Raw genomic sequence first — 25,259 nt, 5'->3', positions numbered from 1 at the left:
TGTTACATTTTGTTGTATTTGTGCCTTTATTTATTTATCAGCACAAATACAACACACACACACACACACACATATCAGGTATTTTTTACAGTTTTACCTTTCTGTAGTTCAACCCTCAGGTGGAAGTTCCATTAATTTAATCAACTCTAATACCGAATATGCATGTAAAGAATTGTATAATAAGGTACAATTATACAATTATATTTAGTATATTAATAGTTATAAATGTCATGTCAAAATTTGCTGCCCTTATTTCACGTAGTTAAAAAGTTTATTTTGGATAATGTGGAACAGTTCCTTAGGGATTTCAGATTTATGCATATAGGATAAAACAAAATATTCTCAAAGAAAATGTCCTTGATTTCACATAGTGGAATAAGATTGAACTCTTTTCTTCCAATGTTTGTATACTAATTTTGTCATTTAAATAACACTTTTGTGACATCAGTTTTTTCAGGTTCATATCCCAGTCAAATGAAGGAGCTTGGAAATGTATCATTTTATTTCCCCAATATAACTTCATCAGAGAACTTTATTTAGATTTATTTAGATTATATTACCTTAGAATTTTGTTTCAAACAAGCGATCTCAATTAATGGCAAGTTTGTTTGTTCCCCAACTCTATGTCCCATTATATTTAATGGAAGTAATGAAAGATCATAATTATAATATAGCGTAGTATTTTAAACCTTTCACTTGGAAAGTTATTTCTCATTAGGAAAACTCAGATGGGGTATAAAACTATAATTAAATTTTAAAAATGGGCCTGGAAACTGAGAGATTGCTTTAATTAGCTGATTAGGGAAGGGGGCATTACTTTTAAGAAATGGCATTTGAAAGTATCAAAGAGGTTTAAAAGTATTCTTATCAAGACTTGAGCAGGAGAAGTTAAACATATATGTCTGTGTGTGTGTGTGTGTGTGTGTGTATAAAACACTAGTGTGTTTTAAACTCATGATTTAAATGTACATTTATGTTTTTACTTTGAAAATATAGTACGTTTACTTCTAAAATGCAAGGCGGAAGGATGGGCACTTCAGGGAGAATCATCACAAAGAGCACAAGCGTGAGTGGAGAAGTATATAAGTTGGAACAGAACGATGGGAGTCAATCAGATACCGCGGTTGGGACAGTCGGAACAGGTGGGAAGAAGAGAAGATCAAGCCTTAGTGCCAAAGTGGTTGCCATGGTATCTCGCAGAAGCAGAAGCACATCCCAGCTTAGCCAAACAGGTGAGTGAGATTAATGTAGCAGAAACCTCATAAGGGGTTTCTGAGAAGAAGCTATTTTTCCTTTGTGGGCCTATGATAAAGCCACTAGTGTCAACTATAAAATATTTTAAAATAAGTACTGAAGAATTTCGTTTTGCCCATTGTGGTGTACATTTTACCTGAAAGGTACTTAGAGTACCCACAATGTAATAATATTTATTTTTAAAAATGAGCGTATTCATTTGAACATAATAAAATAATAAATATTGTACACACACACACACACACACACACAGACTTCAGGGAGTGTGTGTGTGTAGACCCTGGAGAAGCTCAGTCAAGCAAACTAATAAGAACAGAGCATGATGCTATGTAACATGCTTTTAAATATATATTTTTTTCTCTTGAGGTACTTTAGAAACCATAAAAGCTTCATCTCTGTAGCCTAAAGAAAGAACAGGGGTACTATAGAGGGATGGAAGAATGCTTTAAGGTTCACAGCTCTCTTCAAATCTATGAATCCTGTTCCTCATTCTGATAAGTGTAGATCTCCTTAACTGATGCTTAAGAAAGAAAAGGAAATTCTTGATTTAAAAATAGGGTTTAGACACATTAATAGAAGGTGATTTCATCGGCAAGATAATCACAGTCTACAGGTATGTGAAATATTTCTGATTGGATTATCTTTCTTTATCCTGCCTTTTTTTAAAAATTGATAAAGTAATTACCCTTTTCCCACTTCATTAGCACTGATAAGATAAATGGAATTGAGCTGCTTAAATAACCCGGGGTAGTTTATATGTGCTTGGTTTTCAAATAAATCTTCAGATAAAAATGCATACGTGTACAGTATGTGTTCAATCTATTTTACTGGAAGTATCTGGAGTTAATAATATTCAAAGTCATGCTATGTGAAATATTTGCCTGTGCAAGAGTTTTTTTTAAAGAAATGGTCACTACCTCTTAAAACTGTATTTCGATCCCAGTTAATGTGGCAGCATTAAAACAATTTCTTCTGCTGTCTGGATTTCTGTTGAATGGTCACATCAGAAATAGTATGCAAAATTAACGATACTCGTTTTGGTTCTTCTAAATAGAGCTATGATTAAAATGCGCTTTTCTATTTACCAAACAGGCATCCCAGAACTTCGGGGTACTTTGTGTCTCTCACAAATTGTGTTTTACTCCTTAGAAGAATGGGACCATCAGACATTAAGTGTATTATCTAATTTATTTCAGTGGGTTTTACTTCCAAATAAAAATGCCTCAGACCTGTATTTGAAATGAGAGCCTCTCCATTGTGTTGATTTCCTACATTCACTCTCTATTAAAGTGTTACACGAAGAAGGAAGACATCCTGCCATTCTTGTCTGTACACACATATGTATTTTAAAAGATACGGTTGGTCTCAAGTTATGGATCTTTAACCCTCTATTCTATTGTAATAAAACTTATTGTGATGAAGATTATGTTATGCATAAAAAATATGGGCCATTGAAAATAGATTGGGTTACTTTAAGGATTCATCGTTTACATAAAATATTCACCAGTCGTGTATTTTTAATTGATATTGATGCACATTTCAGGTTCTTTAAACAGTGCAACAGTAGCAAAGCAATGTTGGATCATTTATATATTTGTTAGAAAATAATTAACAATGATGTTTTGGCTCAGCTTGGAAACTGGCATTACTTTTACTCTCATAATAATTTGTTTTGTTCTTTATTTTCTATAAAGAGACAACATTTAATATATTCTATGAATGGAATAAAATAACTCCTGTTTCAACATAAATGTATGACGGGGTACATTTTTTTGTGTAGTCAATATAGTTCAGTCTATTCAGAGGGTTTTTTCCTCCCTTCCCCTTCCCTCCTTTCCTCCCTTCCTTCCTGGAGTTAATCCTTAGATTTATCTTCTTTTCTTAAATTGATGTGCTGACTGCCAAACACAATTGTAGTATAGTGGAATTATTACGGTTCCTTTCATCTTCAGGAAAGCGGGGAGCTGATTTGCCACATTCAACAAATTAAGGAATATTGTATTAAATAAGAATTTGTGAGGCAGCTTCTTTGAGTGCCCTTACTACCGAATGACAAAGCCATTTATTGCACATGGGGCTTCTGCTGGCAATTCTGAACAGTGCCATACTTCTCTTGACCAGTTCATATTTTAAATAGCTGTACTAATAACAATAGTGTGTTGGAATTGTGAATAAAGTTTACAGTGTTACTAACCATTGCTGATATTTTTTATTTTTTTTGTTTCAAGACAAATGAACATTTCATGAATATATAAATTGCTATAATATAATCTGGGAAAAATGAACAGGTGTATTCATGGTTATGGATGTTCACATTATTCTGATTTCTCTACTCATTTCACTTCACTAATAGCCTCCTACAGATTACTTAATGGAGTACTTTTTTTCTTATGTAAAGTGACTGCTCCCATGGAAGTGTTTATATCAATTTCCCTTGTCCTACAGTCTAGCTCATAAACCGATGAAGAAATCTGCACTGAAGAAGTGTGATGTGTGAGCAATATATGTGCGTTTTATGCGAAAGCTTTGGAACTATAATGCAGCTATTACCGACTCTATTCTGTATTTTTAAATTCTATGTATTCTATATATGATAACTAAAAGACATTTGTATATAATTTTTATATTCAATTAACTGGGTATCATTAAATGTAACCCTTTTACATTCAAGGAGCTACTTATATGACTTATATAGGGCTTATTTACGAGAAAACATACAGATGTACTTCATGGAAAGAACTTGATCTGAACTAAGGCTCAAGCATATTAATAACTCCTTAGTATGGATTCGATTTTGCTCATAAGTTAAAGTACTTCAGTTCTGAGCTGCAGCAATCAGGGATACAGAGAGCTTATTTGTTAAGGATTCAGCGCCCTTTTCATTATAATGCAGGAGATCTGAATCCATGTTTAATGCTTCACTTTAGGTGATTTGTGGTGTTCTTCCTTGAATTGCTTCATTTGTTCAACTTTTTATATAACAGCTACCAACAACTGCTCTCTGCCTGTCAGTCAAAAGAAGAGTTGGGATTCTAAAAGCAAGAGCAGCACTGGAGAATTGGCAACATCATGATCACTCCCTTGGGTCCTGAAGATGGGCATCTGGAGCAATATTTTAAAAACTCTTTTCCTGGGTTGTGCTCTTATTCTTTCTGTTGATTGCTGCAGGGGGTGAGTTTCTTTAAAGATGCTGCCCAATAAATCTTTCCTCTTCGGTTTCATCTTTTTATGATTCTTCCACAAATGGGCATCTTCTTGAATAAAATGAAGATGACCTCTGCAGTCATCATCATTTCAGTCATGAAATGCTCAGGATGTAAGAAATGGGTGCCCTTGCTGAGAGGTTAGGACACGCCACATGATTAGGTTCTTAGCTCTGGTATGCTACTTTCCAAAAAAAGCCAATAATGTGTGATTGAGTAAGCTATAAGGTTGTCCTGTTCATGTCCTGATCTTTTTTGCTTCTTAGAGGAGCAAACTGACACCGAAAACAGAAACCAACGGCAGATTATATCTGTGTGAATGTGAGAGTATGTGCAGATTTAAGAAAGACTGTGTTTGTTAAAAAGCTACACCGTGTACGGGCTCTGGGAAGTCAGGGGGGGGGAGGGAGGTGGGGTCTTAGGGGGAAGGGGGAAATATAGTATGTGCTAGATACTAAAGTAACGTGATTGCACTTGTATACTGTTGCTCTTTAATTCCAGTGTAAAAATAGGACAAGCTGAATATACTAATAGATAGTAGAAATACACCGAAGGGAGGTGTAGAGGGAAAGAAGAAAGAGGGGTAGAGAGGGTGGGAGAGAGGGTGAGAAGGAAGGGAGGGAGTGTACCGGGAGAGAGGAGTGGTAGAGGGGGAGGGGAAGTAGGGTAGAGGGGAATGATGGTGGGAAGACAGAAAGTTGGAGGGGGGCGAAAGAAAGGGTGTATGGAGGGTCGAAGAGGAACATTGGGTTTCTATTTTGGGGGGTATTATTGACAAGAGGAATGGCTGTGTTTATTGTTTAATGTTATATGGCCCCGGTTCTGTACAGTATATGTGTGACTGTAAGAAAATGAAAATGGAAAATAAAAACTATCTATGTAAGAAAGGGCGCCTAAGAACCTACTCCACTCAGGTTTTTTTAAGGTTTATGATACATTTCCTACTGAAAATGTACTAAAATAGGCAATATTTAAGTTTGCTTATGCTTAAGAGATGTTTGTATGATATGTATGTTATATGAGTCTGTTTCCTAACAAATGTATGAGTAGAGCAGAGTGGGAAGGGACCTTGGCGGTCTTCTAGTCCAACCCTCTGCTGCAGGAAACCCTACATCATTTCAGACAAATGGTTAACCGGTCTCTTCTTAAAAACTTCCAAAGTTGGAGCATTCACAACTTCTGGAGGCAAGTTGTTACACTGATATATTGTTCTGGCAGGAAATTTGTCCTTAGTTCTAGGTTGCTTCTCTCCTTGATTAGTTTTCATCCATTGCTTCTTGTCCTTCCCTCAGGTGCTTTGGGGAATAGCTTGACTCCCTCTTCTTATTTGAACACTGCTATCATGTCACCCCTGGTCCTTTTTTTCATTAAACAAGATGCATCCAATTCCAGCAGCCGTTCTTTATATGTTTTAGCCTCCAGTCCCCTAATCATCTTTGTTGCTCTTCTCTGCACACTTCCTAGAGTCTCAATATCTTTTTTTACAAAAAGTTTTGGACACCACAATGTAAAAAAAGATATTGAGAGTATTCCAAGTATGGTCTTACCAAGACATTTTAAAGTGGTATTAACACTTCACGTGATCTTGATTCTATTCCTCTGTATATGCAGTCTAGGACTGTGTTGGCTTTTTTGGCAGCTGCAGCACACTGCTGGCTCATATTTAAGTGATTGTCCACAAGGACTCCAAGATCCCCTTCACAATTAATATTAAAACAACTAGGTATAATAATCTATTTTAAAGTAATGATGCCATTGAGTTAGTAAAATAATTGAAAGTTTGTAAAAATGATCAAAGTATGGTAGTCATTAGTAAATTATAGTAGCAGATGAAACTTTCCTTTTCATGTTTTGTTGTTTAAATTGCTGTGATCTGATAAAGTGAATGAGTATGAGTATGAGTAGTTTATTTATATGCCGCCCTTTTCCCTGGGGGGACCCAGGGCGGCTTACAACTCGAAGGGAGGGGAAACAAACAGATTAACACCTAAGACAGTACATCATTAAAAGCACAACATTCATACAATTTGGGTGGGTTACGGTCTTTAACCCCAGGCCTGACGGGATAGCCAGATTTTGAGGGCTGTGCGGAAGGTCTGGAGGGTGGTGAGGGTACGAATCTCCACGGGGAGATCGTTCCATAGGGTCGGAGCTGCCACCGAGAAGGCTCTCCTCCGCGTGGTTGCCAGTCGACATTGACCGGCAGATGGATGACTTTTTATAAAATGAATGTAAATTCTTCAGAGATGCATCTTCAAAAAAAATGTTTCAGAAATCATCATCTCAACAGTCTGATTCTTAAAGAAAGAAACACTGAAGAAGTCTACTGTTTCTTTGTAAGGATGCCTTTGCTGTGTTACTTATTGTAAATTGCTCTCCCAGTAATGGAAATAATGCCCTTTGGATAGTAACATAATAGTTGCACTTTTGCTTGAACTGCCACCTTATTTTTGACATGAAGCAATATGCTGAATGAGGATAGTCATTCCTGAGACTGAGCGCAGGTCATTTCAGGAGAAATTATGCTATAATGCATCTTTCAAACAGATAATGAAGTAAGAGTATACAAATTTCAGTATAGTTCACTGGTCCCTCTTTTAACTGTGAGTTAAAAGTTCACAATCCAATAGAGAGACTAGAAGGGGAAAGTGGGTAAGGGGAGAGATATTTTTTCCCCTTTCAAATATAAAGTGGTTTAGAGGCTGTGACAAATACATCTGTCATGAGAGAATGCTCAGTTTTTCCCAGATACAAGAATAGCAGGCTGAAGATTATATTTCTAAATATGATAGATGGATACTGGATAAACATTAAACATGATTTAATTTTCTTTATATTTACATTAAAGACAACTAAGAGAATAATCCTTCAATTGTATATTTAATATGTCCTTTTGTCAGTTACAAATAGAAAATAACCATGTATAAAAGACTGCTTCCAAGGTTTTTGAGCAGTGATACAGTTTATGGATTAATGGACTTTACGCATGCTTTTATGACATTAATTCCTCTGCATCTTAACACCTCTGGATTAAATACTGCAACGGTTTTCTCTCTTCTACTTCAGTTAGAAGTTTTAAAAGTTATATGCAAAATCATCAGATTAATGAGTTGTAAAGCCTGTCTTTTCTGTTTTCAGCGGGGAAAAAATATAGCCTTAATGACTGCATTTCTTTTACAACTGATCTTTTCCCACCCAGAATTTCAATCGTGTTTTCATCAATACTGTCTTAAAATTCTGACTTCTTTTTTATGTATCCATAATCATTTATATATCCAAAATATATGTATAAATCAACGCCTTAGGCATATTGACAAGAGTGTTCAGTTTGTTTCCCAAAGCAGCTCTTTTACCTGAAGATTTGTTTCGAAATCATGTATTAGGGACATTTGTATGAAATAGGAATGTTTAATTTTTCTTACTCCAACACTTTTCTGTACAATTTGTTTGTTGAACCTTTTCAAATTACATGTGTAGAATAGTGCCACAAGTTCTAATAGAATGGATACTGTTTTAAATGTTCATCTTATACCCCAGTAATTGAGATATAAAGGCTCCAAAGTGTGAGCTACATATCTCTTCCTTAAAAAAAAAAAAAAAAAAAAAAAGCCATGGAAACATAGTCCACGGGAGAACCCTGGCTATTATGAAGTCAATGTGGTGTGTAAACAAAAGTGTACAAGCATCCCAGCAATCAAACATTGCCTATTTCCCAGGGGCATTGCTATTTCTAATCACCAAAAAACAAAGATATTTCATTTCATTCATTTCATTTATTGAATTTATAGGCTGCCCCATACCGGAGGACTCCGGGCGGCTTACAGAAATGAAAAATATTTTTAAAAGGATTAAAACAATAAGATACAACAAGATTAAGAAGAAGCACAACATGCACCCAATCAAAGGGGGGGGGGGGGCTGGACCTCAATCAAGAGGTCAACAGCCCCAGGCCTGCCAGAAAAGCCAGGTTTTAATAGATTTGTGGGAGGCCATGAGAGTAGGTAGGGCCTGGATCTCTGAGGGCAGCTCATTCCACAGGGCCGGAGTGGCAACAGAGAAGGCCCTACTCCTAGGCGTCGCCAGCCGGCATTGTCCAGCTGAAGGCACCCGGAGAAGGCCCATCCTGTGCAATCTTATTGGTCTTAGGGAGGTATGTGGCAGAATAATGTACCTATAACCGTGATGGCGAACCTATGGCACACGTGCCCAAAGTGGCACACAAATTCATGTTGCCCAGCACTTGCTGCCTTGCCTGTTTGTCTTCTGCCTTTCTGGCCTGCATGCCCCCGTGACAATCAGCTGTCCTTTGCATGCATGGCAGTGCCAAAAACCGGTGTGTGCATGCGTGCCAACCAGCTGATTGTTGGGGGCGCATGCATGCTAGAACCTGGAAGTTCGGCTTTTCCAGAGCACAATCCCTTTGTGCGTGCAACAGTGCCGAGAACTGGCCTGTGCATGCACGCCGGCCAGCTCATTGTTTGGCATTCATGTGTCCCAGCACCTAGAAGTTTGGCTTTTCCAGAGCGCGGCTCTGATGAGAGTGTGCACGCACACACGGCATTTCCATACAACCTTTTCGGCACTCTGTGCCAAAAAGGTTTGCCATCACTGACCTAGAAACTTGAATTTTTTAAAAAAAAACAAATTGGTTGAATTATTCAAACTTTCTAGAACATCAGCCAGTATTAACTAAACATTTTCTTTATCTGATCATTGCAGGATGGTTCTCTCCACATCCCTCATAAGCCTGTCACTTACTCTCCAGTTTCAAAGATGTATGATCAGACATTTCTGGCAGATGGTTCATTTTGTATAACTCATATACTAGAGATTCCTAGAAATCAGTTACGCTCGGTAGACGAAGAGGTTTTAACTTTTTAATTCCTCTTTCACATTTCAAATTACTTGATATGTGTGTAAATACTGACATGCTTTAGAGTTACCAGAGGCAAAACTTGGTTTAAGTGTCATCATACTTACTATCTTTATATACAATGCAATAGATCTTCAAGAATATGTTTTTATCCAGGTCTGTGTTTCTTACAGTGATATGTTTAGTAATGCATACTGTCTTTTACGTGGTAAAACATAATGTCCGTGTTTTCATAGTGGCATCCGAACAGTTTGCTCTGTATCTTAACTTTCAAATCCTTAACAGCAGATCAACAGAAGCACAGAATGCTATGAATTGCAATGGGCAGGTGGACCTCTGAAGTTATGACTAGTAGAAAAAGCTGGTGTTTTTAAGTTTAGCAGTTATTTATACAGGTGTTGTCAAATGAAACAGTTGTGCATCCCCCTCTGCAGCTGAAACAAAACACACATAAAAGGCAACAGATGCCAATCAACAGAGGGAAGGGTGTGAGAGAATCCAGGATAGTGTATTTCCATTGTTAATGACATGCTCAGATGGGAAGACCTTTTATCAAATGTTTTCTTGAACGAATTCTCACATATCTGTCAACAAAATAATTGGGTGATGAATTGTGTTTATCAATTATTTATGAACCTCTTTTTAACCTGATGGAATTTATTTAAATGCATGCATTTTGGAAGTGTTTGCCATCTGCATGATTTCCAAGTGACCCATAAGCCACCCCCAAATGCTGTCCGATGCCCAGCATTTGCTTCCCAGTGGCCTGAAGCAGCTGTTCGTCAGAATTCACAAAAAGCTTACAGTAGCCCTTTCAAAGGAATCCTTCCTCCATCTTGAGATAGCAGCAACCATTGCAAAAGAGATGTGAACATTTTTTTCCCTGCATTTTACAGAGGTAGAAAATAACCAGTATAACCACAATGCAGTCAACAAGCAGAATGTGGGGATTGGGTTGAATTGTAGATAGATTGTTGGCTGGTTTACAATATAGTCACTCTCAGCTTAACACATCTGAAAGCATGATTGTCAGAATGAACATCCCATATCGGTATTATGAATGGAAGTCTTGCGCCTGGATTTTTGTAGAAAAATCACCTTATTGGGCAGCCTGCAACCAGGGTATAATAAAGGTCTACCACATGAAGGGAAAATAGTGTCTCATGAAATTATAAAGTCAGTGGTGGATTTTGCACCACCTCGGTTGATATTGGTCTTCGTGACATGCTCAGAAGTAGACATTACATTCCCAACCCCCAACCCCCCATCATCATCAGCCTGGGATCTACTTGTGGATAGATAGGCACCACAATCCAACATATCTGGAAAATATCGAGTTGGGTGAACTTGCTGAACAATTCACAACATATAAGCGTGGCTGTTTCAAAACCAGCATTGAATCATAAATGTGCAGCAAATGAATGAGGAATCATTGCATTGTATCTTTCTTTTTTAAAAAAATAGCCGTGTTGCAGTTGCCTATGTCTTCTGTCCCTGAGTTAAGCTAGGTAAGTGAATATAGGATTGTAGCTATTGATGGTAAATGCTATCAAAGAGGTCAAAAGAGATGCATGTTGAAAAAATATGATGAGTTCTTTATAAGCAAAATAGTCATAATGAGTAGATAAAGAAACGAATGAACTGAAATATGTAATCTACAAGACAGTATGCTTGCTAATAATAATGCAGTTTTATTGCCTATTATTTAGAGATGTGTTTAGTTCAATATTCTCTCATTTTAGTCTACAATGAACAACATACATAACGACAACAATTTTATAACCTTTTAAAAATTCTCCATAAGTTTTCCTATTACAATTTCTACTATTTTCTGTGTTTTTTCTGTCTGTTGCAGAGACTGGCAACAAGAAACTGAAAAGCACCATACAAAGAAGCACAGAGACAGGAATGGCAGCAGAAATGAGAAGTCGCATGGTCCGGCAGCCCAGCCGGGAGTCAACTGATGGTAGTATCAACAGTTACAGCTCAGAAGGAAAGTGAGTTGAAGCCTCTGAAAACCAAATGCTCTCTACATGCGGCTGCCCTTGAAGAGCACCCGGAGGCTTCAACTGGTCCAGAATGCGGCTGTGCGGGTTATCATGGTGCTCCCATGTTACACCCATTTTAGGCGGCTTGCACTAGTTGCCGGTTGTTTTCCGGGTGCGATTCAGGTCATACTAATTATGACCTTTAAAGCGCTCCATGGCTTAGGCCCAGGATACCTGCGACTGCCACCGTTAGCCTCCCACCGTCCAGTGCGATCCCACAGAGTTGGCCTCCTCAGGGTGCCGTCGGCCAGACAGTGTCGGCTAGCGACCCCCAGGGGGAGAGCCTTCTCTGTGGGAGCGCCTTCCCTCTGGAATGAGCTGCCCCTGGAGCTTCGTATAATCCCTGACCTCCGGTCCTTCCGATGCGCCCTAAAAAGTTGGCTTTTCCAGCAAACCAGCCTGGCCGGAACAAAACAAAATAAATTATTGATCATTGTTAATTTTAATTCATTTTTTTTAAAAAAAATGTTATTGTCAATCCTAATTGGGATTGTTTGGGATATTCTATCTAATTTTTTTTTAACTTTTGTAATATGTGTTTTTTTTAATGTTGTACGCCGCCCTGATTCCTTAGGAGAAGGGCGGCATATAAATCCAATAAACCAAACCAAACCAACCAATAAACCAAACCCCATGTGTCAGACCAGCAGGTGATTTATGACAATGTTGGAAGGTTTAGGGCAGGGGTGAAATGCTCTGAAGTCTGCTACTGGTTTGCCTTGCTACTGGTTTGCTTCACACGTGCAAGTGCGCTTTGCACTGCCGGGCAGTCTGAAAAATAAGGATTAAAAAGCCTTTTCTGAGCCTGCAAAGGTAAGTAGAACAGCAAGGGGGGGGGGGGGGACAGCTGTGCTGTGCGATTTAGATTCACTTGAAAGTAGGATTTCCTGCTTTCTAGCTAATATAAATCGCATGGCACAGCTGATTGTCGCACAGCTGATCTTCGGAACTACTGGTTTGCCTGAACCGGTAGCATTTTTTTTAACCACTGGTTTGGGTGAACCGGTAGCATTTTTTACTACTGGTTCGGGCGAACCGGTCCAAACTGGTAGCATTTCACCCCTGGTTTGGGTGTCCATAGTGTTGCAACAGGGGGCAAATCCACTGTGGCGACCAGATAGGAGGGGCAATCTTTTAAAGAAGGGTGAAAGGAAGGATACACAAATTTAGAGCAATAGTGCCTATCTAGGACAGCAGAGGAAGATAAATTGGGACAAGGTTGACCTAGAAACCCTGCTGTCTCATTGCAGATGAATTGAGTGGGAATTGTGGTTGCTCAGTAGTGAAGAAAAAGTACTTTGGAGATTCTCTTGGGTGATTCTGCTGAAAGATTAAAAAAAAAATCTCTGGTTATGGTCTGGCAAGACTTGCTGCCTAGGGTTGGAAGATCCCATGGGAAAACTTTAGCCTAAATTGCTGTTTTAATATGTGATAGCTTTTAATAGAGGCTTCAGGGATAGATCAGGTAATTTCAAATGCTATCATTTGATTTTAAATATTGGGATGTTCTGCTGAGATCTTCAGTTTCCTTTTAAGCCAGACATTTATCAAAAATGGAACTGCGATGATGCAGAAAAGCAGCTGCTTCATACTCATTCTCAAGATGGAATCTGTTATTCAATCTGAATGTTACTTCTTCTTTTTTTTTGCACTTTGGTAAATGTACATTTATTTACTTAAATAAATAATCTGGTCACCTCTGAAAATAAGATAAGATTGTTCTTCAATCAGTTGACTGTATTAATGCAAACCCATACATATTTAACAAGGCCCTTGATCCTAAATATGTTGCCAAACTCTGCTATTGAGCTAATGTTGTCATGATAGGGTACCAAATTTGGGGTTCTTTTATGTACTGTTATTATGGATAGGAAGAAGAAATTGAAGGAAGGTTTTTCCCAGTTTCGTTGGGACTTGAATGGGTGCACACCGTTTTTTACCATGCCTAAAATCTTGGGTTGCCCCCATCTGTTTCTAGACCAAGGGAACATTCTACATGCAGAGCTTCTAGAGAGAGAAAAATGAGGATATTTCTTGATTGTCTGTACAATTGTCTAGACTCAGCGTATCCAGAGCCTGGACATGGTGGGAATTGTAATTCAGAAGGTTCCACCACAAAACCGCGGACGACAAAATCGCGGTTGACGAAAGCGCGCATTTGACGTCATCACAGCGCGACGAAAACATCGCGCTGTGATCGAAAAATGTAAAAATAAAGCAAAAACCTTACCCTAACCCCCCCAAACCTAACCCTAAACCTAACCCTAAACCTAACCCTAAACCTAACCCTTAACCTAACCCTAAATCTAACCCTAAACCTAACCGTTAACGTAACGCTAAACCTGCTAACCCTTAACCTAACGCTAAATGTAACCCTAACGCTCTAAACCTAACCCTAACCCTTAACCTAACCCTAAACCTAAACCTAACCCTTACCTTTATGTGAATCGGCTTGCTTTAATTTAATTTTTATTTCAATTTTTAATTTTTTTCGTCGCGCTGTGATGACGTCAAATGCGCGCTTTCGTCGATCGCGCTTTTGTGGACCGCGGTTTTGACGGGTCACGATTCAGAATACCTGATGCTTTCATTTGAACTTGATTTATATGATGGGGTTCTGTTTCCATAGAACTAATATCGTCCTATCTTATGTGACTATTTCAGAAATGAATAAGTAAGAGTAAGTAAATTGAGTAAGGCTCAAGAATATGGCAATGTGTTCCACATTCCATAGGTTCATCTATAGCTGTGAATTTGAAAAAAAAGAGTCATGCCAAAATATTAGCCAGATAATATGAATTACTTTTTTAGTCCTTCTACTCTGTTTTTATTACAGTCTAATATTTCCTGGAGTTCGACTGGGTGCTGATAGTCAGTTCAGTGATTTTCTCGATGGGCTTGGACCAGCTCAGCTAGTGGGACGACAGACTTTAGCAACTCCTGCCATGGGTAAGAGTATATTTCTTTTACCTGTAAAACAGATTAGCTGATTTAAAATGTATTGTTTGAGAGCAGGGTTGTCATGCCCTTGTCTAATTAAGCAGCTATTAAAATTTGTCCCATTTTTCACCCATTCTGTATGTATGTATAATGCATGTAAGAGGTGGCGCAGTGGTTAAATGCAGCACTGCAGGCTACTTCAGCTGACTGCAGTTCTGCAGTTCGGCTGCAGTTCGGCTGTTCAAATCTCACTGGCTCAGGGTTGACTCAGCCTTCCATCCTTCCGAGGTGGGTAAAATGAGGACCCGGATTGTTGTTGGGGGCAATATGCTGACTCTGTAAACCGCTTAGAGAGGGCTGAAAGCCCTATGAAGCGGTATATAAGTCTAACTGCTATTGCTATTGTATGTATCTGTGGGTATATACCATGTTTTCCCGAAAATAAGACAGGGTCTTATTTTCTTTTGACCCCCGAAATAAGTGCTTGGCCTTCTCTTCGGGGAGGTCTTATTATTTTTGAAGTGCAGGAGGCGGTGAGCATGGTCACCTCATGGCTGCTTATTATCTGGGGAGGTCTTATTTTCAGGGGAACAAAGTAGTAAGTTGATATTCCTAAATATTTTAGCCTGGTCCGTGAACTAATTGCATAAAGGAAATATTAAAATAATGTATTCGTTAAAACAGGTGGGTTGAGTTCCTTCTGTGACTTTTGCAACGTTTCTCTGTACCAGTTTGTGCTACAAAGCTCAGAGGTTTATTTTCTCTTTAATTAGGGTTTTATTGTTGTTGAAAACATTTAATCACACTCAGGAAAAAAACATTCAAGGAAGTGAACATCGATGTCCAGAAAACTTAGCTTGGATCCAGTTTTGTCCTTCTGTTACTTAAAAGGGCGTTTGAACCTGCGGGAATTCTTCCTAACAAAAGTGTAGTTCCCTTTTGTATTTACAGCTCACCCCTGGGGCAAATTTTCAGGAAAGCCAAGGGACTACAAGGGAAGAAAAAGCTGTAATTACTGTGTTTCCCTGAATCCTTTGCCTTCCATCCACTCATGAGATTTCTGGATCCACAGTGCCATGAATTTAAAGTGACTGGCTCTCATGTGAGCTAGCAAACAGGCAGGAGAGCTTTTCAGAACCTCTTTAGATTCTTTTAACCATTCACCAAAAGACCTGGGTCATCTTATAGGTCATCTAGTCCACCACCCCCTGCTCAAGCAGGAGACCCTACACCATCCCTGACAGATGGCAGTCCAGTCTCTTCTTGAAAGCCTCCAGTGATGAAGCTCCCACAACTTCCAGAGGCAACTTCTGTTCCATTGGTTGATTGTTCTCACTGTCAGAAAGTTCCTCCTTATTTCTAGGTTGAATCTCTCCTTGTTGAGTTTCCATCTGTCATTCCTTCTCTGGCCTTTGGAGAATAGTCAAAAGTCTATCCCCGTTAGGAGATTAGAGTTGTGCAGCAGAAGTTAGGAACGAATAAGCCGCTGAATAGTCACTCACAGTCAACGAAGGTAAAACAAAGAATAGCTTTACTTGCGTAACAAAAATAGGATAAATAGTCCCCAAAACAGACTATAAGTAGTCTTGAAGTATATACACAGTCTATTTAAAATATGTTGCAGTTACAGTTGCTCAACTCAAATTCACCTTGTAGACAGGTAACTAACTATACAGACTAGCCACCATCCAATACACCAGTGGTTCCCAAACTTGGCAACTTTAAGACTTGTGGACTTCAACTCCCAGAATTCTCCAGCCAGCTCTGCTCTGCTGGCTGGAGAATTCTGGGAGTTGAAGTCCACAAGTCTTAAAGTTGCCAAGTTTGGGAACCACTGCAATACACGGTCTTCTCTCCAAATACTAAGCACATACAGTAACATTCAGGAACAACAGTAGAACCAGTAAACTCAGGAAACATCAGGAGCATCAAAGAGCATCAAGGAGAACTCCGTACTAGTTCCTACTTCCTTATATGGCTGCTTAAAGTAATAGCATCCAATTACCTCTCTCTTACATTTAAAGTAACAGATACATTTGTTACAATCATGGCTTATATACATTGTCAAGCCAAGACTAGGGTTGCATCCCTAACACCGGGCAAACAAGGCAGAAAAATCTCCAGGTTGGGAAACTTCAAGTAAGCCGACGGTTGTCCATCCTGGGAAAATCATCAGCTAAGGAGGCAAAGATTTGGGGCAAGGGCTTCTGTCACTTGTCTCCTGTATACTGAGGTCTGTAATAGAAGACTGAGCAGGTCACTTCCTTTATTCTTTGGAACAAGGTTAATGAAGCCGTTTCCAAGGGATGCTCTTTTCAGAGTTATATTGAAGTGCTCAATTCTACTGTATAGACAATTAGATTCTGAACCATTTGTAATCACTTAGCTTCTCTTGAGAGACCGCCTGCTGCCAATTACCTCCCATAGACCCATTAGATCGCACAGGGTCGGCCTCCTCCGGGTTCCGTCTACCAGCCAATGCCATCTGGCTACCACCCGGGGGAGGGCCTTCTCTGTAGCAGCTCCGGCCCTTTGGAATGAACTCCCCGCGGAGATTCGGATCCTCACCTCTCTCCAGGCCTTCCGGAAAGCCGTCAAAACCTGGCTGTGCCGGCAGACCTGGGGTTGATGAGTTCCCCTCCCCTCTTGACTTGTATAGCTGTATGACTCTTGGGTATTTTAATTACGTGTATTGTGTTTGTATCCCCTTTTCCCCTTTTGAGTTGTTCGCCGCCCTGAGTCCCTCCCGGAGAAGGGCGGCATACAAATAAACTAAATCTTAATCTTAATCTTAATCTTAATCTTAATCTTAATCTTAATCTTAATCTTCCCTTTCTTGGAATTTCTCAGTCCCATGATCATTCCCAGAACATATGTAAATGAATTACATATGCAATATACTAGGATGCTGCCAATATTAATGTAAGATACAAATTTACAAGCATGGGTGAATGCAGTCTTCCCAGACGGCTTCCTTTATAGAGAGTGAACTTCTCTCTGAAGATCTGCCAGTAGGCCATCTTCTCTTTGAAAACTGTTCACTTGATGCCAACAATTCTGTCTTGATGACAGTCAGAAGTAGAAAGAACAGCCTTAAAGTTTCCTGAGCAGGAGTACAATTCAACCTGGGCCCAACTTCAGCTGTTATTGCAATTTTATTTAGTGCAGAGTTTATTTATTTCTGTCGAAAGTTCCTTATTCATTTAGAGATGTACTAACTATGTTTGAGCTATCATTGAATCAGTTCAGTGATGAGTTGCTATTTTTTTACTACTGGTTCACAGAAGCGTCTGGGTGGGCAGGTGGGCGAAGCCTCCTGCTGCTGCTACTACTGGTTCTCCCGATCCAGGCCAAATCGGGAGCAACCCACCTCTGAATCAGTTGTATTATAAATGATGATTTGATTTTTTAGTTGTATACAATACACCTGCTGGGTTTTAATCAATGCAATTCTACAATCAGTTCATGCATGACTTAGGTTGAAAACAATTTATTTTTCCCAATGACATGTTATTTCCGCTATTTATGCTTTTAATTTTTAATAGGCTCTGTAGAGATTCTAACACAGAAAATCAATTTGAAACATTTATTCTTTTTAAAAAGATGTTTTGGGAAGCTTCTCCTGTATACCAGGTATATAAATCTTGTTCTAATTGGAAAACTCTTGAGCTGTTGTTGCATCCTCTGCTGAGGCCCAGTGAGCCTGAACAGTTTAAAAAAAGGTGTATAGCAGGACATAGAGCTTGGAGCTTGTTCTCTGAAGTGGTTCCTGCTGCCATTTTTATTATTGCTAGTCAACAAAGGCCATTTAAATCGATAGTTCTGTTTATGCCTTTGATGTTAGTCTAATTTGCATACTACATAAGAGAAATTATGCCAGTTAGCTAAAATGTAAGTTAAACCAATTGGGGAAAAAGAGACAGAAAATTTAGCAAGCCAGGATGGAAGTGCTTAATAAAATAATAAGTAGCACAATTTAAGGTATACTATAAAACTCCTTCCCTCCCTCCCTTTCCAGTGGTGGGTTTCAAAAACTTTTAGAACTTATTCTGTAGGTGTGGCCTGTTTTGTGGGAGTAGCTCAGTGGTCATGTGACTGGGTGGGAGTGGCTTGGCGGTCCTGTGACTGGGTGGGCATCACAGAGGTGGGGTAATTGGTAAGCCAGCCAATCAGTGAGTGGCGGGCGGGAAAAGCAAGGTGCAGACAGGCAGCGTGAGCAAGCGAGCAGCGACCGGACGGGCGGGGGGGAGCAAGTGAGGGGGGGGCAGGCGAGTGGGAGCATTCCGGTACTGTGCCACCGGACGAACAGGTTCCAAAAGGTATGCTAAATTTCACGAATGGGTTCTTGCATACCGGTGTGAACCAGCTGAAACACACCCTTCTTCCTTCCTTCCTTCCTTCCTTCCTTCCTTCCTTCCTTCCTTCCTTCCTTCCTTCCTTTGATTAATATGGTAATTCTATCTCTGTCTTAGGAGATATTCAGATTGGAATGGTGGATAAGAAAGGACAGTTAGAAGTGGAAGTCATTAGAGCTCGAGGCCTAATACAGAAACCTGGCTCGAAATCTACCCCAGGTAAGAAAAGCTCTATCTAGCCAAATTTTAGGGGTGCTCTGGGTCCACTGTGCATATAGCTGCGAAGAATCGTTTCCCAAAATATGGATGGAGCACTCAAGCACTGCTTAGAATATCCAAGGGCATCTGTCAGATGGGGCCCAAAGAGACAAGATGGTGGCAGCAAATGCACAATTGAAGACCCAATCACCCTTTGTGTGGGTGCTGTGTGGGCTTCAATCACAAGGATCGCATCAACCTTTTGAGCAAGTGCCATGCATGGCCATTCTTGGAATGATGGATCTAATACCCAAACATCACAGCTCCTATAATTATTGGTGCAAGAATAATCAGAGAAGTTATGAAAGAACATATAAGGGGAGGGGGAAGAGAATAACCAAGATCATAAAATGTGGTAGATAGTTATAATATTTTGATCATGGTAATAATAAGCATGGCACTGTTTAACATTATTAACTAATGAACCATTTGGGGTTGGACAAATATGATTGTATAAAAATATATGTTTTATTCACATTTGCCCCTTCATCAGGCAAAACAACTTATGATTAAATCTGTTTTATAATTTTCATCGGTTTCTCTATGCATACACAGCATACTGGCTATAAATCCAATAGATGTCTCCAGATGTGGATAAGAAGTTAAATTGCAATGGGTTTATTTTTTATTATGAGAATAAAGTTTGTTCTACTCTATGGGCTTAGCTACATATAGGATTGCCCTGTATACTTCCTCATAGAACAGATGACAAAAGATTGTCATAACTTAAGAAATCTTCCAATGCAATACACTACGCATAATACACATTTCCAGCATCATTACGAAGTGCACAGAGTAAGTGAGGGATGGCCTGAAGCTATGTAACCAAAGTCTTTAGTGCCATTCTTATCTTTTGCACAAGTCAGTAACTTGTCATTTCCTATCAAGAAGAAACTCAAATCTCTGAAAAGAATCCCTGATACAATGAAAACTATTTCAGACATGACTACTGGAAAAAGCATAATTTTCTAGCTCAGTTTTTTTGTGCTAAAACAAGAAACACTAAATACTGGCAAGAAGATTGCTACCTCTTAGGCATTCTTTCTTGATCCATAATTGATTATTTGTCTGTATGATAAAGAGATAGAGAGATGAGAGCCAGTTTGGTGTAGTGGTTAAGGCATCAGGCTAGTTGAATGACCTCGTGACCCGACAAATGCGGACACGACAAAAGCACGGCGACAAAACTGTGGCGAGAAAACCGCGACGTCGAAATCGCGCCCACAACAGCGCGCCGACAAAGGTTAAGGTTAGCGTTAGAGTTAGGTTCAGGGTTAGGTTTAGGGTTAGGGTTATTACCTTGTTTTCGCGTTGTTTCTTGATGGCGCGCTTTTGTCGGCGCGCTGTTGTGGGAGCGATTTCGACATCGCAGTTTACTCGCCATGGTTTTGTCGGCGTGCTTTTGTCGTGCGCGCATTTGTCGGTGAACCGAGTGACCTTGACCAGTCACTGTGTCTCAGCCCTAGGAAGAAGGCAAACCACTTCTGAAAAATCATGCTATAAAAATTGCAGGAATTTGACCTGTCTCCAACGATCAGGCACTATTGAAGATGTATTTATCTGTCTTCTGTTTGTCTATCTATCTCTATCCATCCACAATCAGTAACTGGTACCTTACATTAACCTTTCTTTCTGATTTTCAGAAGAAATGTTAAGGATTAAAGTATACAGAATATTTACAGTATATGCTCTCATCGAAAGATTTTCCCGGTAAATCTGAATAATTCATGCGACCATGCCAATGACTAAAAATATGTTTGAGTTTCCCAGAGTCAGGACAGATTTATACTGCCATAAGACTAGAGGAGAATCCTTGATGTTTGATTCATTACATTTTTTTTGTAACTTACCAGTTGCCACTTTGTTTTCGTAATCAAATTTGGTAATTTAAATTAATTTCTTATTAAAAGTACAAACGCCTTAAAATAAGGAAGTTACTAACTTAAGATGTAAAAACATGGCATATTTATCCTTTGTAGCGCCATATGTCAAAGTGTACTTGCTTGAAAATGGGGCATGTGTAGCTAAGAAGAAAACAAGGATTGCCAGGAAAACCCTTGATCCCTTATACCAACAGACGCTGGTTTTCGATGACAATTCACATGGTAAAGTCCTTCAGGTCAGTAGATACTTTTATCTTGGTGCAGCCTATGATCACTATCCATGATACCAACTGAAATCTGAACACTAGTTAGATCTAAATTCAGCTCAGAAAATATGAGAGCCCCTCTGTGTGGGAGATGGGTGGTTAATAAATTTAATGTATAAATAAAATACAGTAGTGGCCAAAATTGTGGAAGCTTTTGGGGAAAGTGTATTTTTGAGGTTTGATGACTAATAACACCACTTTTGGGGCGGGGAGTACTTGAGAGACCGCCTGCTGCCAATTACCTCCCACAGACCCATTAGATCTCACAGGGTTGGCCTCCTCCGGGTGCCATCTACCAGCCAATGCCACCTGGCTATTACCCGGGGGAGGGCCTTCTCTGTGGCAGCTCCGGCCCTCTGGAATGAACTCCCCGCAGGGATTCGGACCCTCACCTCTCTCCAGGCCTTCCGAAAAGCCGTCAAAACCTGGCTTTGCCGGCAGGCCTGGGGGTGATGAGTTCCCTCCCCTCTCGACATGTATGGTTGTGCGACTGTTGTCTACTTTTATTATCTGTATTTTGTCTTTTATGTTCCCCCCTTTTTCCTCCCTTGAATTGTTCGCCACCCTGAGTCCTCCCGGAGAAGGGCGGCATACAAATAATAAAATACAATACAATACAATACAATACCATAACATTATATATCAATGGAAAGATAATTTAATCAAGAAAGTTTGCATTGCGTTATCTGTATTCTATGAAAAGTTATAGCCAAATATAGCCAGCAATAAAACCCAGTTAATAGAAGCAATCATTCAATCTTGGCTTCACATTATAACAGCTGCAGAACTAAAAGACTTGGTTCATTCCATGGGAAGATGTCGTAAGGCCGTAATTCATGCTAAAGGTTACCCAAATAAGTATTAACTGACATTTTTGTGTATCTCATTTTTTTCCAAGTGTTTCACTTTTCTTCTTTATAACTGCTATTCTAATAGCAAATCCTTCATTAAAGTTATTGCATTACATTCTCAATTAAATTATCTTTCCATTGATATATAATTTTATGGCACTACTCCCCAAAAAGTGGTGTTATTAGCCATCAAACCTCAAAAATACTGTACACTTTTCCGAAAAAGTTTCCACAATTTTGGCTACTACTGTAAATAAATGAATTGTATTATTATTTTATAGAGAAAATATATCAAAACAGTTATTGGAAGATTGTCCTTTCTTAGGTGGATGACATGATTTAAAAAATGGTAGAATAGTTAATGTGTTATCAATGACAAATGGTCTTAAAGAGCTTAATGAATCTTTGTGAGACCCATTTGAGTTATGGGGAAAAAGAGAAGAAAGGGAAAAAAGATCTCCGGTTATAGGAAGCTAGCAAAAGAAAAAGAGATACAGTGATTTGGCTGGAAGAAATGTGAATTTTTTTAAAGGATTTCTTCTGAACCCAGTAAGTTATTGCCTCCTGCTTATATAATATATAATACAATATATAATCACAGAATAGCTTTGAAGAGAAGGTTGCCCTTTGCTGTTACTATCCCAGAAGGTGATCTACCGTATTTTTCGCTCCATAAGATGCTCCTGACTATAAAAAGCACCAAGGTTTAGAGGAGGAAAACATATATACCGTATTTTCACGACCATAAGCCGCACTGAAAATCCTAAAATTTGATCAAAAACCGGCAGTGCGGCTTATAACCCGATGCGCTTTATGTATGGAAAAAGATCGAAAATCTCTCCCTCCCGATTTTACGCTCAAACTTGAAGCTCGCAAGCGAATGACCGCGCGCAGCCACGCACACGTCCCTCTGGTCTCTCCCTCTCAATTTTACGCTCAAACTGGAAGCTCTCCCACACGTCCCTCTGGTCTCTCCCTCTCAATTTTACGCTCAAACTGGAAGCTCTCGCACACGTCCCTCTGGTCTCTCCCTCTCAATTTTACGCTCAAACTGGAAGCTCTCGCACACGTCCCTCTGGTCTCTCCCTCTCAATTTTACGCTCAAACTGGAAGCTCTCGCGCACGTCCCTCTGGTCTCTCCCTCTCAATTTTACGCTCAAACTGGAAGCTCTCGCGCACGTCCCTCTGGTCTCTCCCTCTCAATTTGCAAGCAAATGACCGCGCGCAGGCACGCACACCTCCCTCGTGTGGGAGAGCTTCCAGTTTGAGCGTAAAATTGAGAGGGAGAGACCCGAGGGACGTGTGGGAGAGCTTCCAGTTTCAGCGTAAAATTGAGAGGGAGAGACCCGAGGGACGTGTGGGAGAGCTTCCAGTTTGAGTGTAAAATTGAGAGGGAGAGACCAGAGGGACGTGTGGGAGAGCTTCCAGTTTGAGCGTAAAATCAAGAGGGAGATTCAGATTCAGTTCGTGGGAGATATTTGGTGCGCTTCTTTGAAAATCTCCCTCCCAATTCTGCCCAACGCCTCCCCGACCTTACTGGACGAACGGTGCGGGGGTGTGTGTATCATGTAGTGCGGAGTGCGAGGAGTGGCAGATGTTGCAAAAAAAAACGTGCGGCTTATAACCCGGTGCGCTTTATATATGAAAAAAGTTTGAAAAATTAACGTTAACTGATACTGCGGCTTATAATCCGGTGCGGCTTTTGGTCGTGAAAATACGGTATACATATATGATAACGGATAAGAGCCTGTGGCCTAATGGCTAAGATGTCTGCCTAGTATGTAATATAGCCCAGGTTCAAATCCCAGTAAGGGTATGGCTAGCTGATGAGAGCTAAATAGATTGAAATAGATCTATACTAGTCTCCCTTTATTTATTTATCAGCACAAATACAACAAAATGTAACAAAAAGGCAACAGTAAAAATATTGGGTTTCTGCCTGGATGGTCTCTTGTGATGAGCCGAAGGACAGAGAATATATATATATATATATATATATATATATATATATATATATATATATATATGTATGTATGTATGTATGTATGTATGTATGTATGTATGTATGTATGTATGTATGTATGTATGTATTTATTTACGTATGTATGTATGTATGTATGTATGTATGTATGTAGGTAGGTAGGTAGGTAGGTAGGTAGGTAGGTAGATAGATAGATAGATAGATAGATAGATAGATAGATAGATAGATATAGATATAGATATAGATATAGATAGATATAGAGATATAGAGATAGAGATATAGATAGATAGATAGATAGATAGATAGATAGATAGATAGATAGATAGATAGATAGATAGATAGATAGATAGATATACACCTCCATGTATGCTGCCTCCGCTGGGGAATGCTAAGGCTTAACTTCCCAGCAGCTGATCGGCAGTTGGATCGGCCTTCCAAAATACCGCTGATCAGCTGTTCCAGACGGCAGGGATTGCTGCTGCTGTTCGCCGCTGCTGCCTATCACCAATATTCACTCCATAAGACGCACAGACATTTCCACCCATTTTTGGGGAGAAAAACTAGTGTGTTGTCTTATGGAATAAAAAAAATACAGTAGTTTATGATTTGTATTAATGTGTATTGTTGTTTTTAATTTATGGTCCAGATAGCACTTTAATATTGTAATAAGGACCATAAGTCAATCAGAGTCATTTCTGATTGGAATCCCATGTAAGTCTAAATAATTAAGCAAGCAAGCACTAATTCTGCCTATTGTCTTTGCAGGTGATAGTATGGGGAGATTATGGCCGAATGGATCACAAGTGTTTCATGGGCGTTGCACAGATCTTGTTAGAAGAACTTGATTTATCCAGTGTGGTAATAGGCTGGTATAAATTATTTCCACCTTCCTCCTTGGTAGATCCAACGTTGACTCCTCTGACCCGCAGGGCTTCCCAGTCATCTCTGGAAAGTTCAACTGGGCCTCCCTGTATTCGATCTTAACGTAAAGCAGGAGTTCTCTTAACAAACTCAATGTCACTCAAGGCAATCAGTGGGAAGGGGAATAGCTATTTGCAACAATGAGGAACAGTTTTGAAAAGAGACAATCATCACATCAATTTTGCCTGTAGTAGTTGATCCAAAAATATGTCTTGAGTTGTGTATTAAAAAAAAAAAGACAGCTTAAATCGATTGAGCAAAGCAGTATATGAAAATATAGTCAATCCATCTAGCAAAATGACCCTGATGTTTACCCTTATCAGGATTTAAAGAAGGACTTTTGAGATTCAACTGGAACTACCATTCTTCAACAGTGCCCCCTGTCCCATTTTGTTTCTCAGCAGAAACCACAAGCAATGTTAACGT

General features: G+C 39.5%; 1 protein-coding gene across 31 annotated transcripts in view; it reads left to right on the top strand.

The window, feature by feature from the left end:
- Window positions 1-24,953, top strand: part of RIMS1 (regulating synaptic membrane exocytosis 1) — a 324,358-nt gene extending 299,405 nt beyond the window's left edge. For 19 of the 31 annotated variants that reach the window (XM_087718871.1, XM_087718872.1, XM_087718869.1 and 16 more), the window contains 6 exons: window positions 997-1,232; window positions 11,186-11,327; window positions 14,215-14,327; window positions 18,791-18,892; window positions 20,911-21,050; window positions 24,678-24,953. In XM_087718871.1, the coding sequence (XP_087574997.1) occupies window positions 997-1,232; window positions 11,186-11,327; window positions 14,215-14,327; window positions 18,791-18,892; window positions 20,911-21,050; window positions 24,678-24,896 (952 nt within the window). In that variant the 3' untranslated portion in view covers window positions 24,897-24,953. The remainder of the gene's footprint in view (window positions 1-996; window positions 1,233-11,185; window positions 11,328-14,214; window positions 14,328-18,790; window positions 18,893-20,910; window positions 21,051-24,677) is intronic. The other 12 variants (XM_087718899.1, XM_087718884.1, XM_087718886.1 and 9 more) reach the window with 1 other exon arrangement.
- The last annotated feature ends 306 nt before the right edge of the window (window positions 24,954-25,259 follow it).

This window comes from Thamnophis sirtalis, unplaced genomic scaffold (genome assembly GCF_051295495.1).
Source record: "Thamnophis sirtalis isolate CommonGarterSnake01/CBP01778 unplaced genomic scaffold, rThaSir2_p1.2 scaffold_6, whole genome shotgun sequence".
Taxonomy (NCBI): Eukaryota; Metazoa; Chordata; class Lepidosauria; order Squamata; family Natricidae; genus Thamnophis; species Thamnophis sirtalis.
Note: the sequence above shows the minus strand (reverse complement) of the source record. Positions and strands in the feature narration are given on the sequence as shown.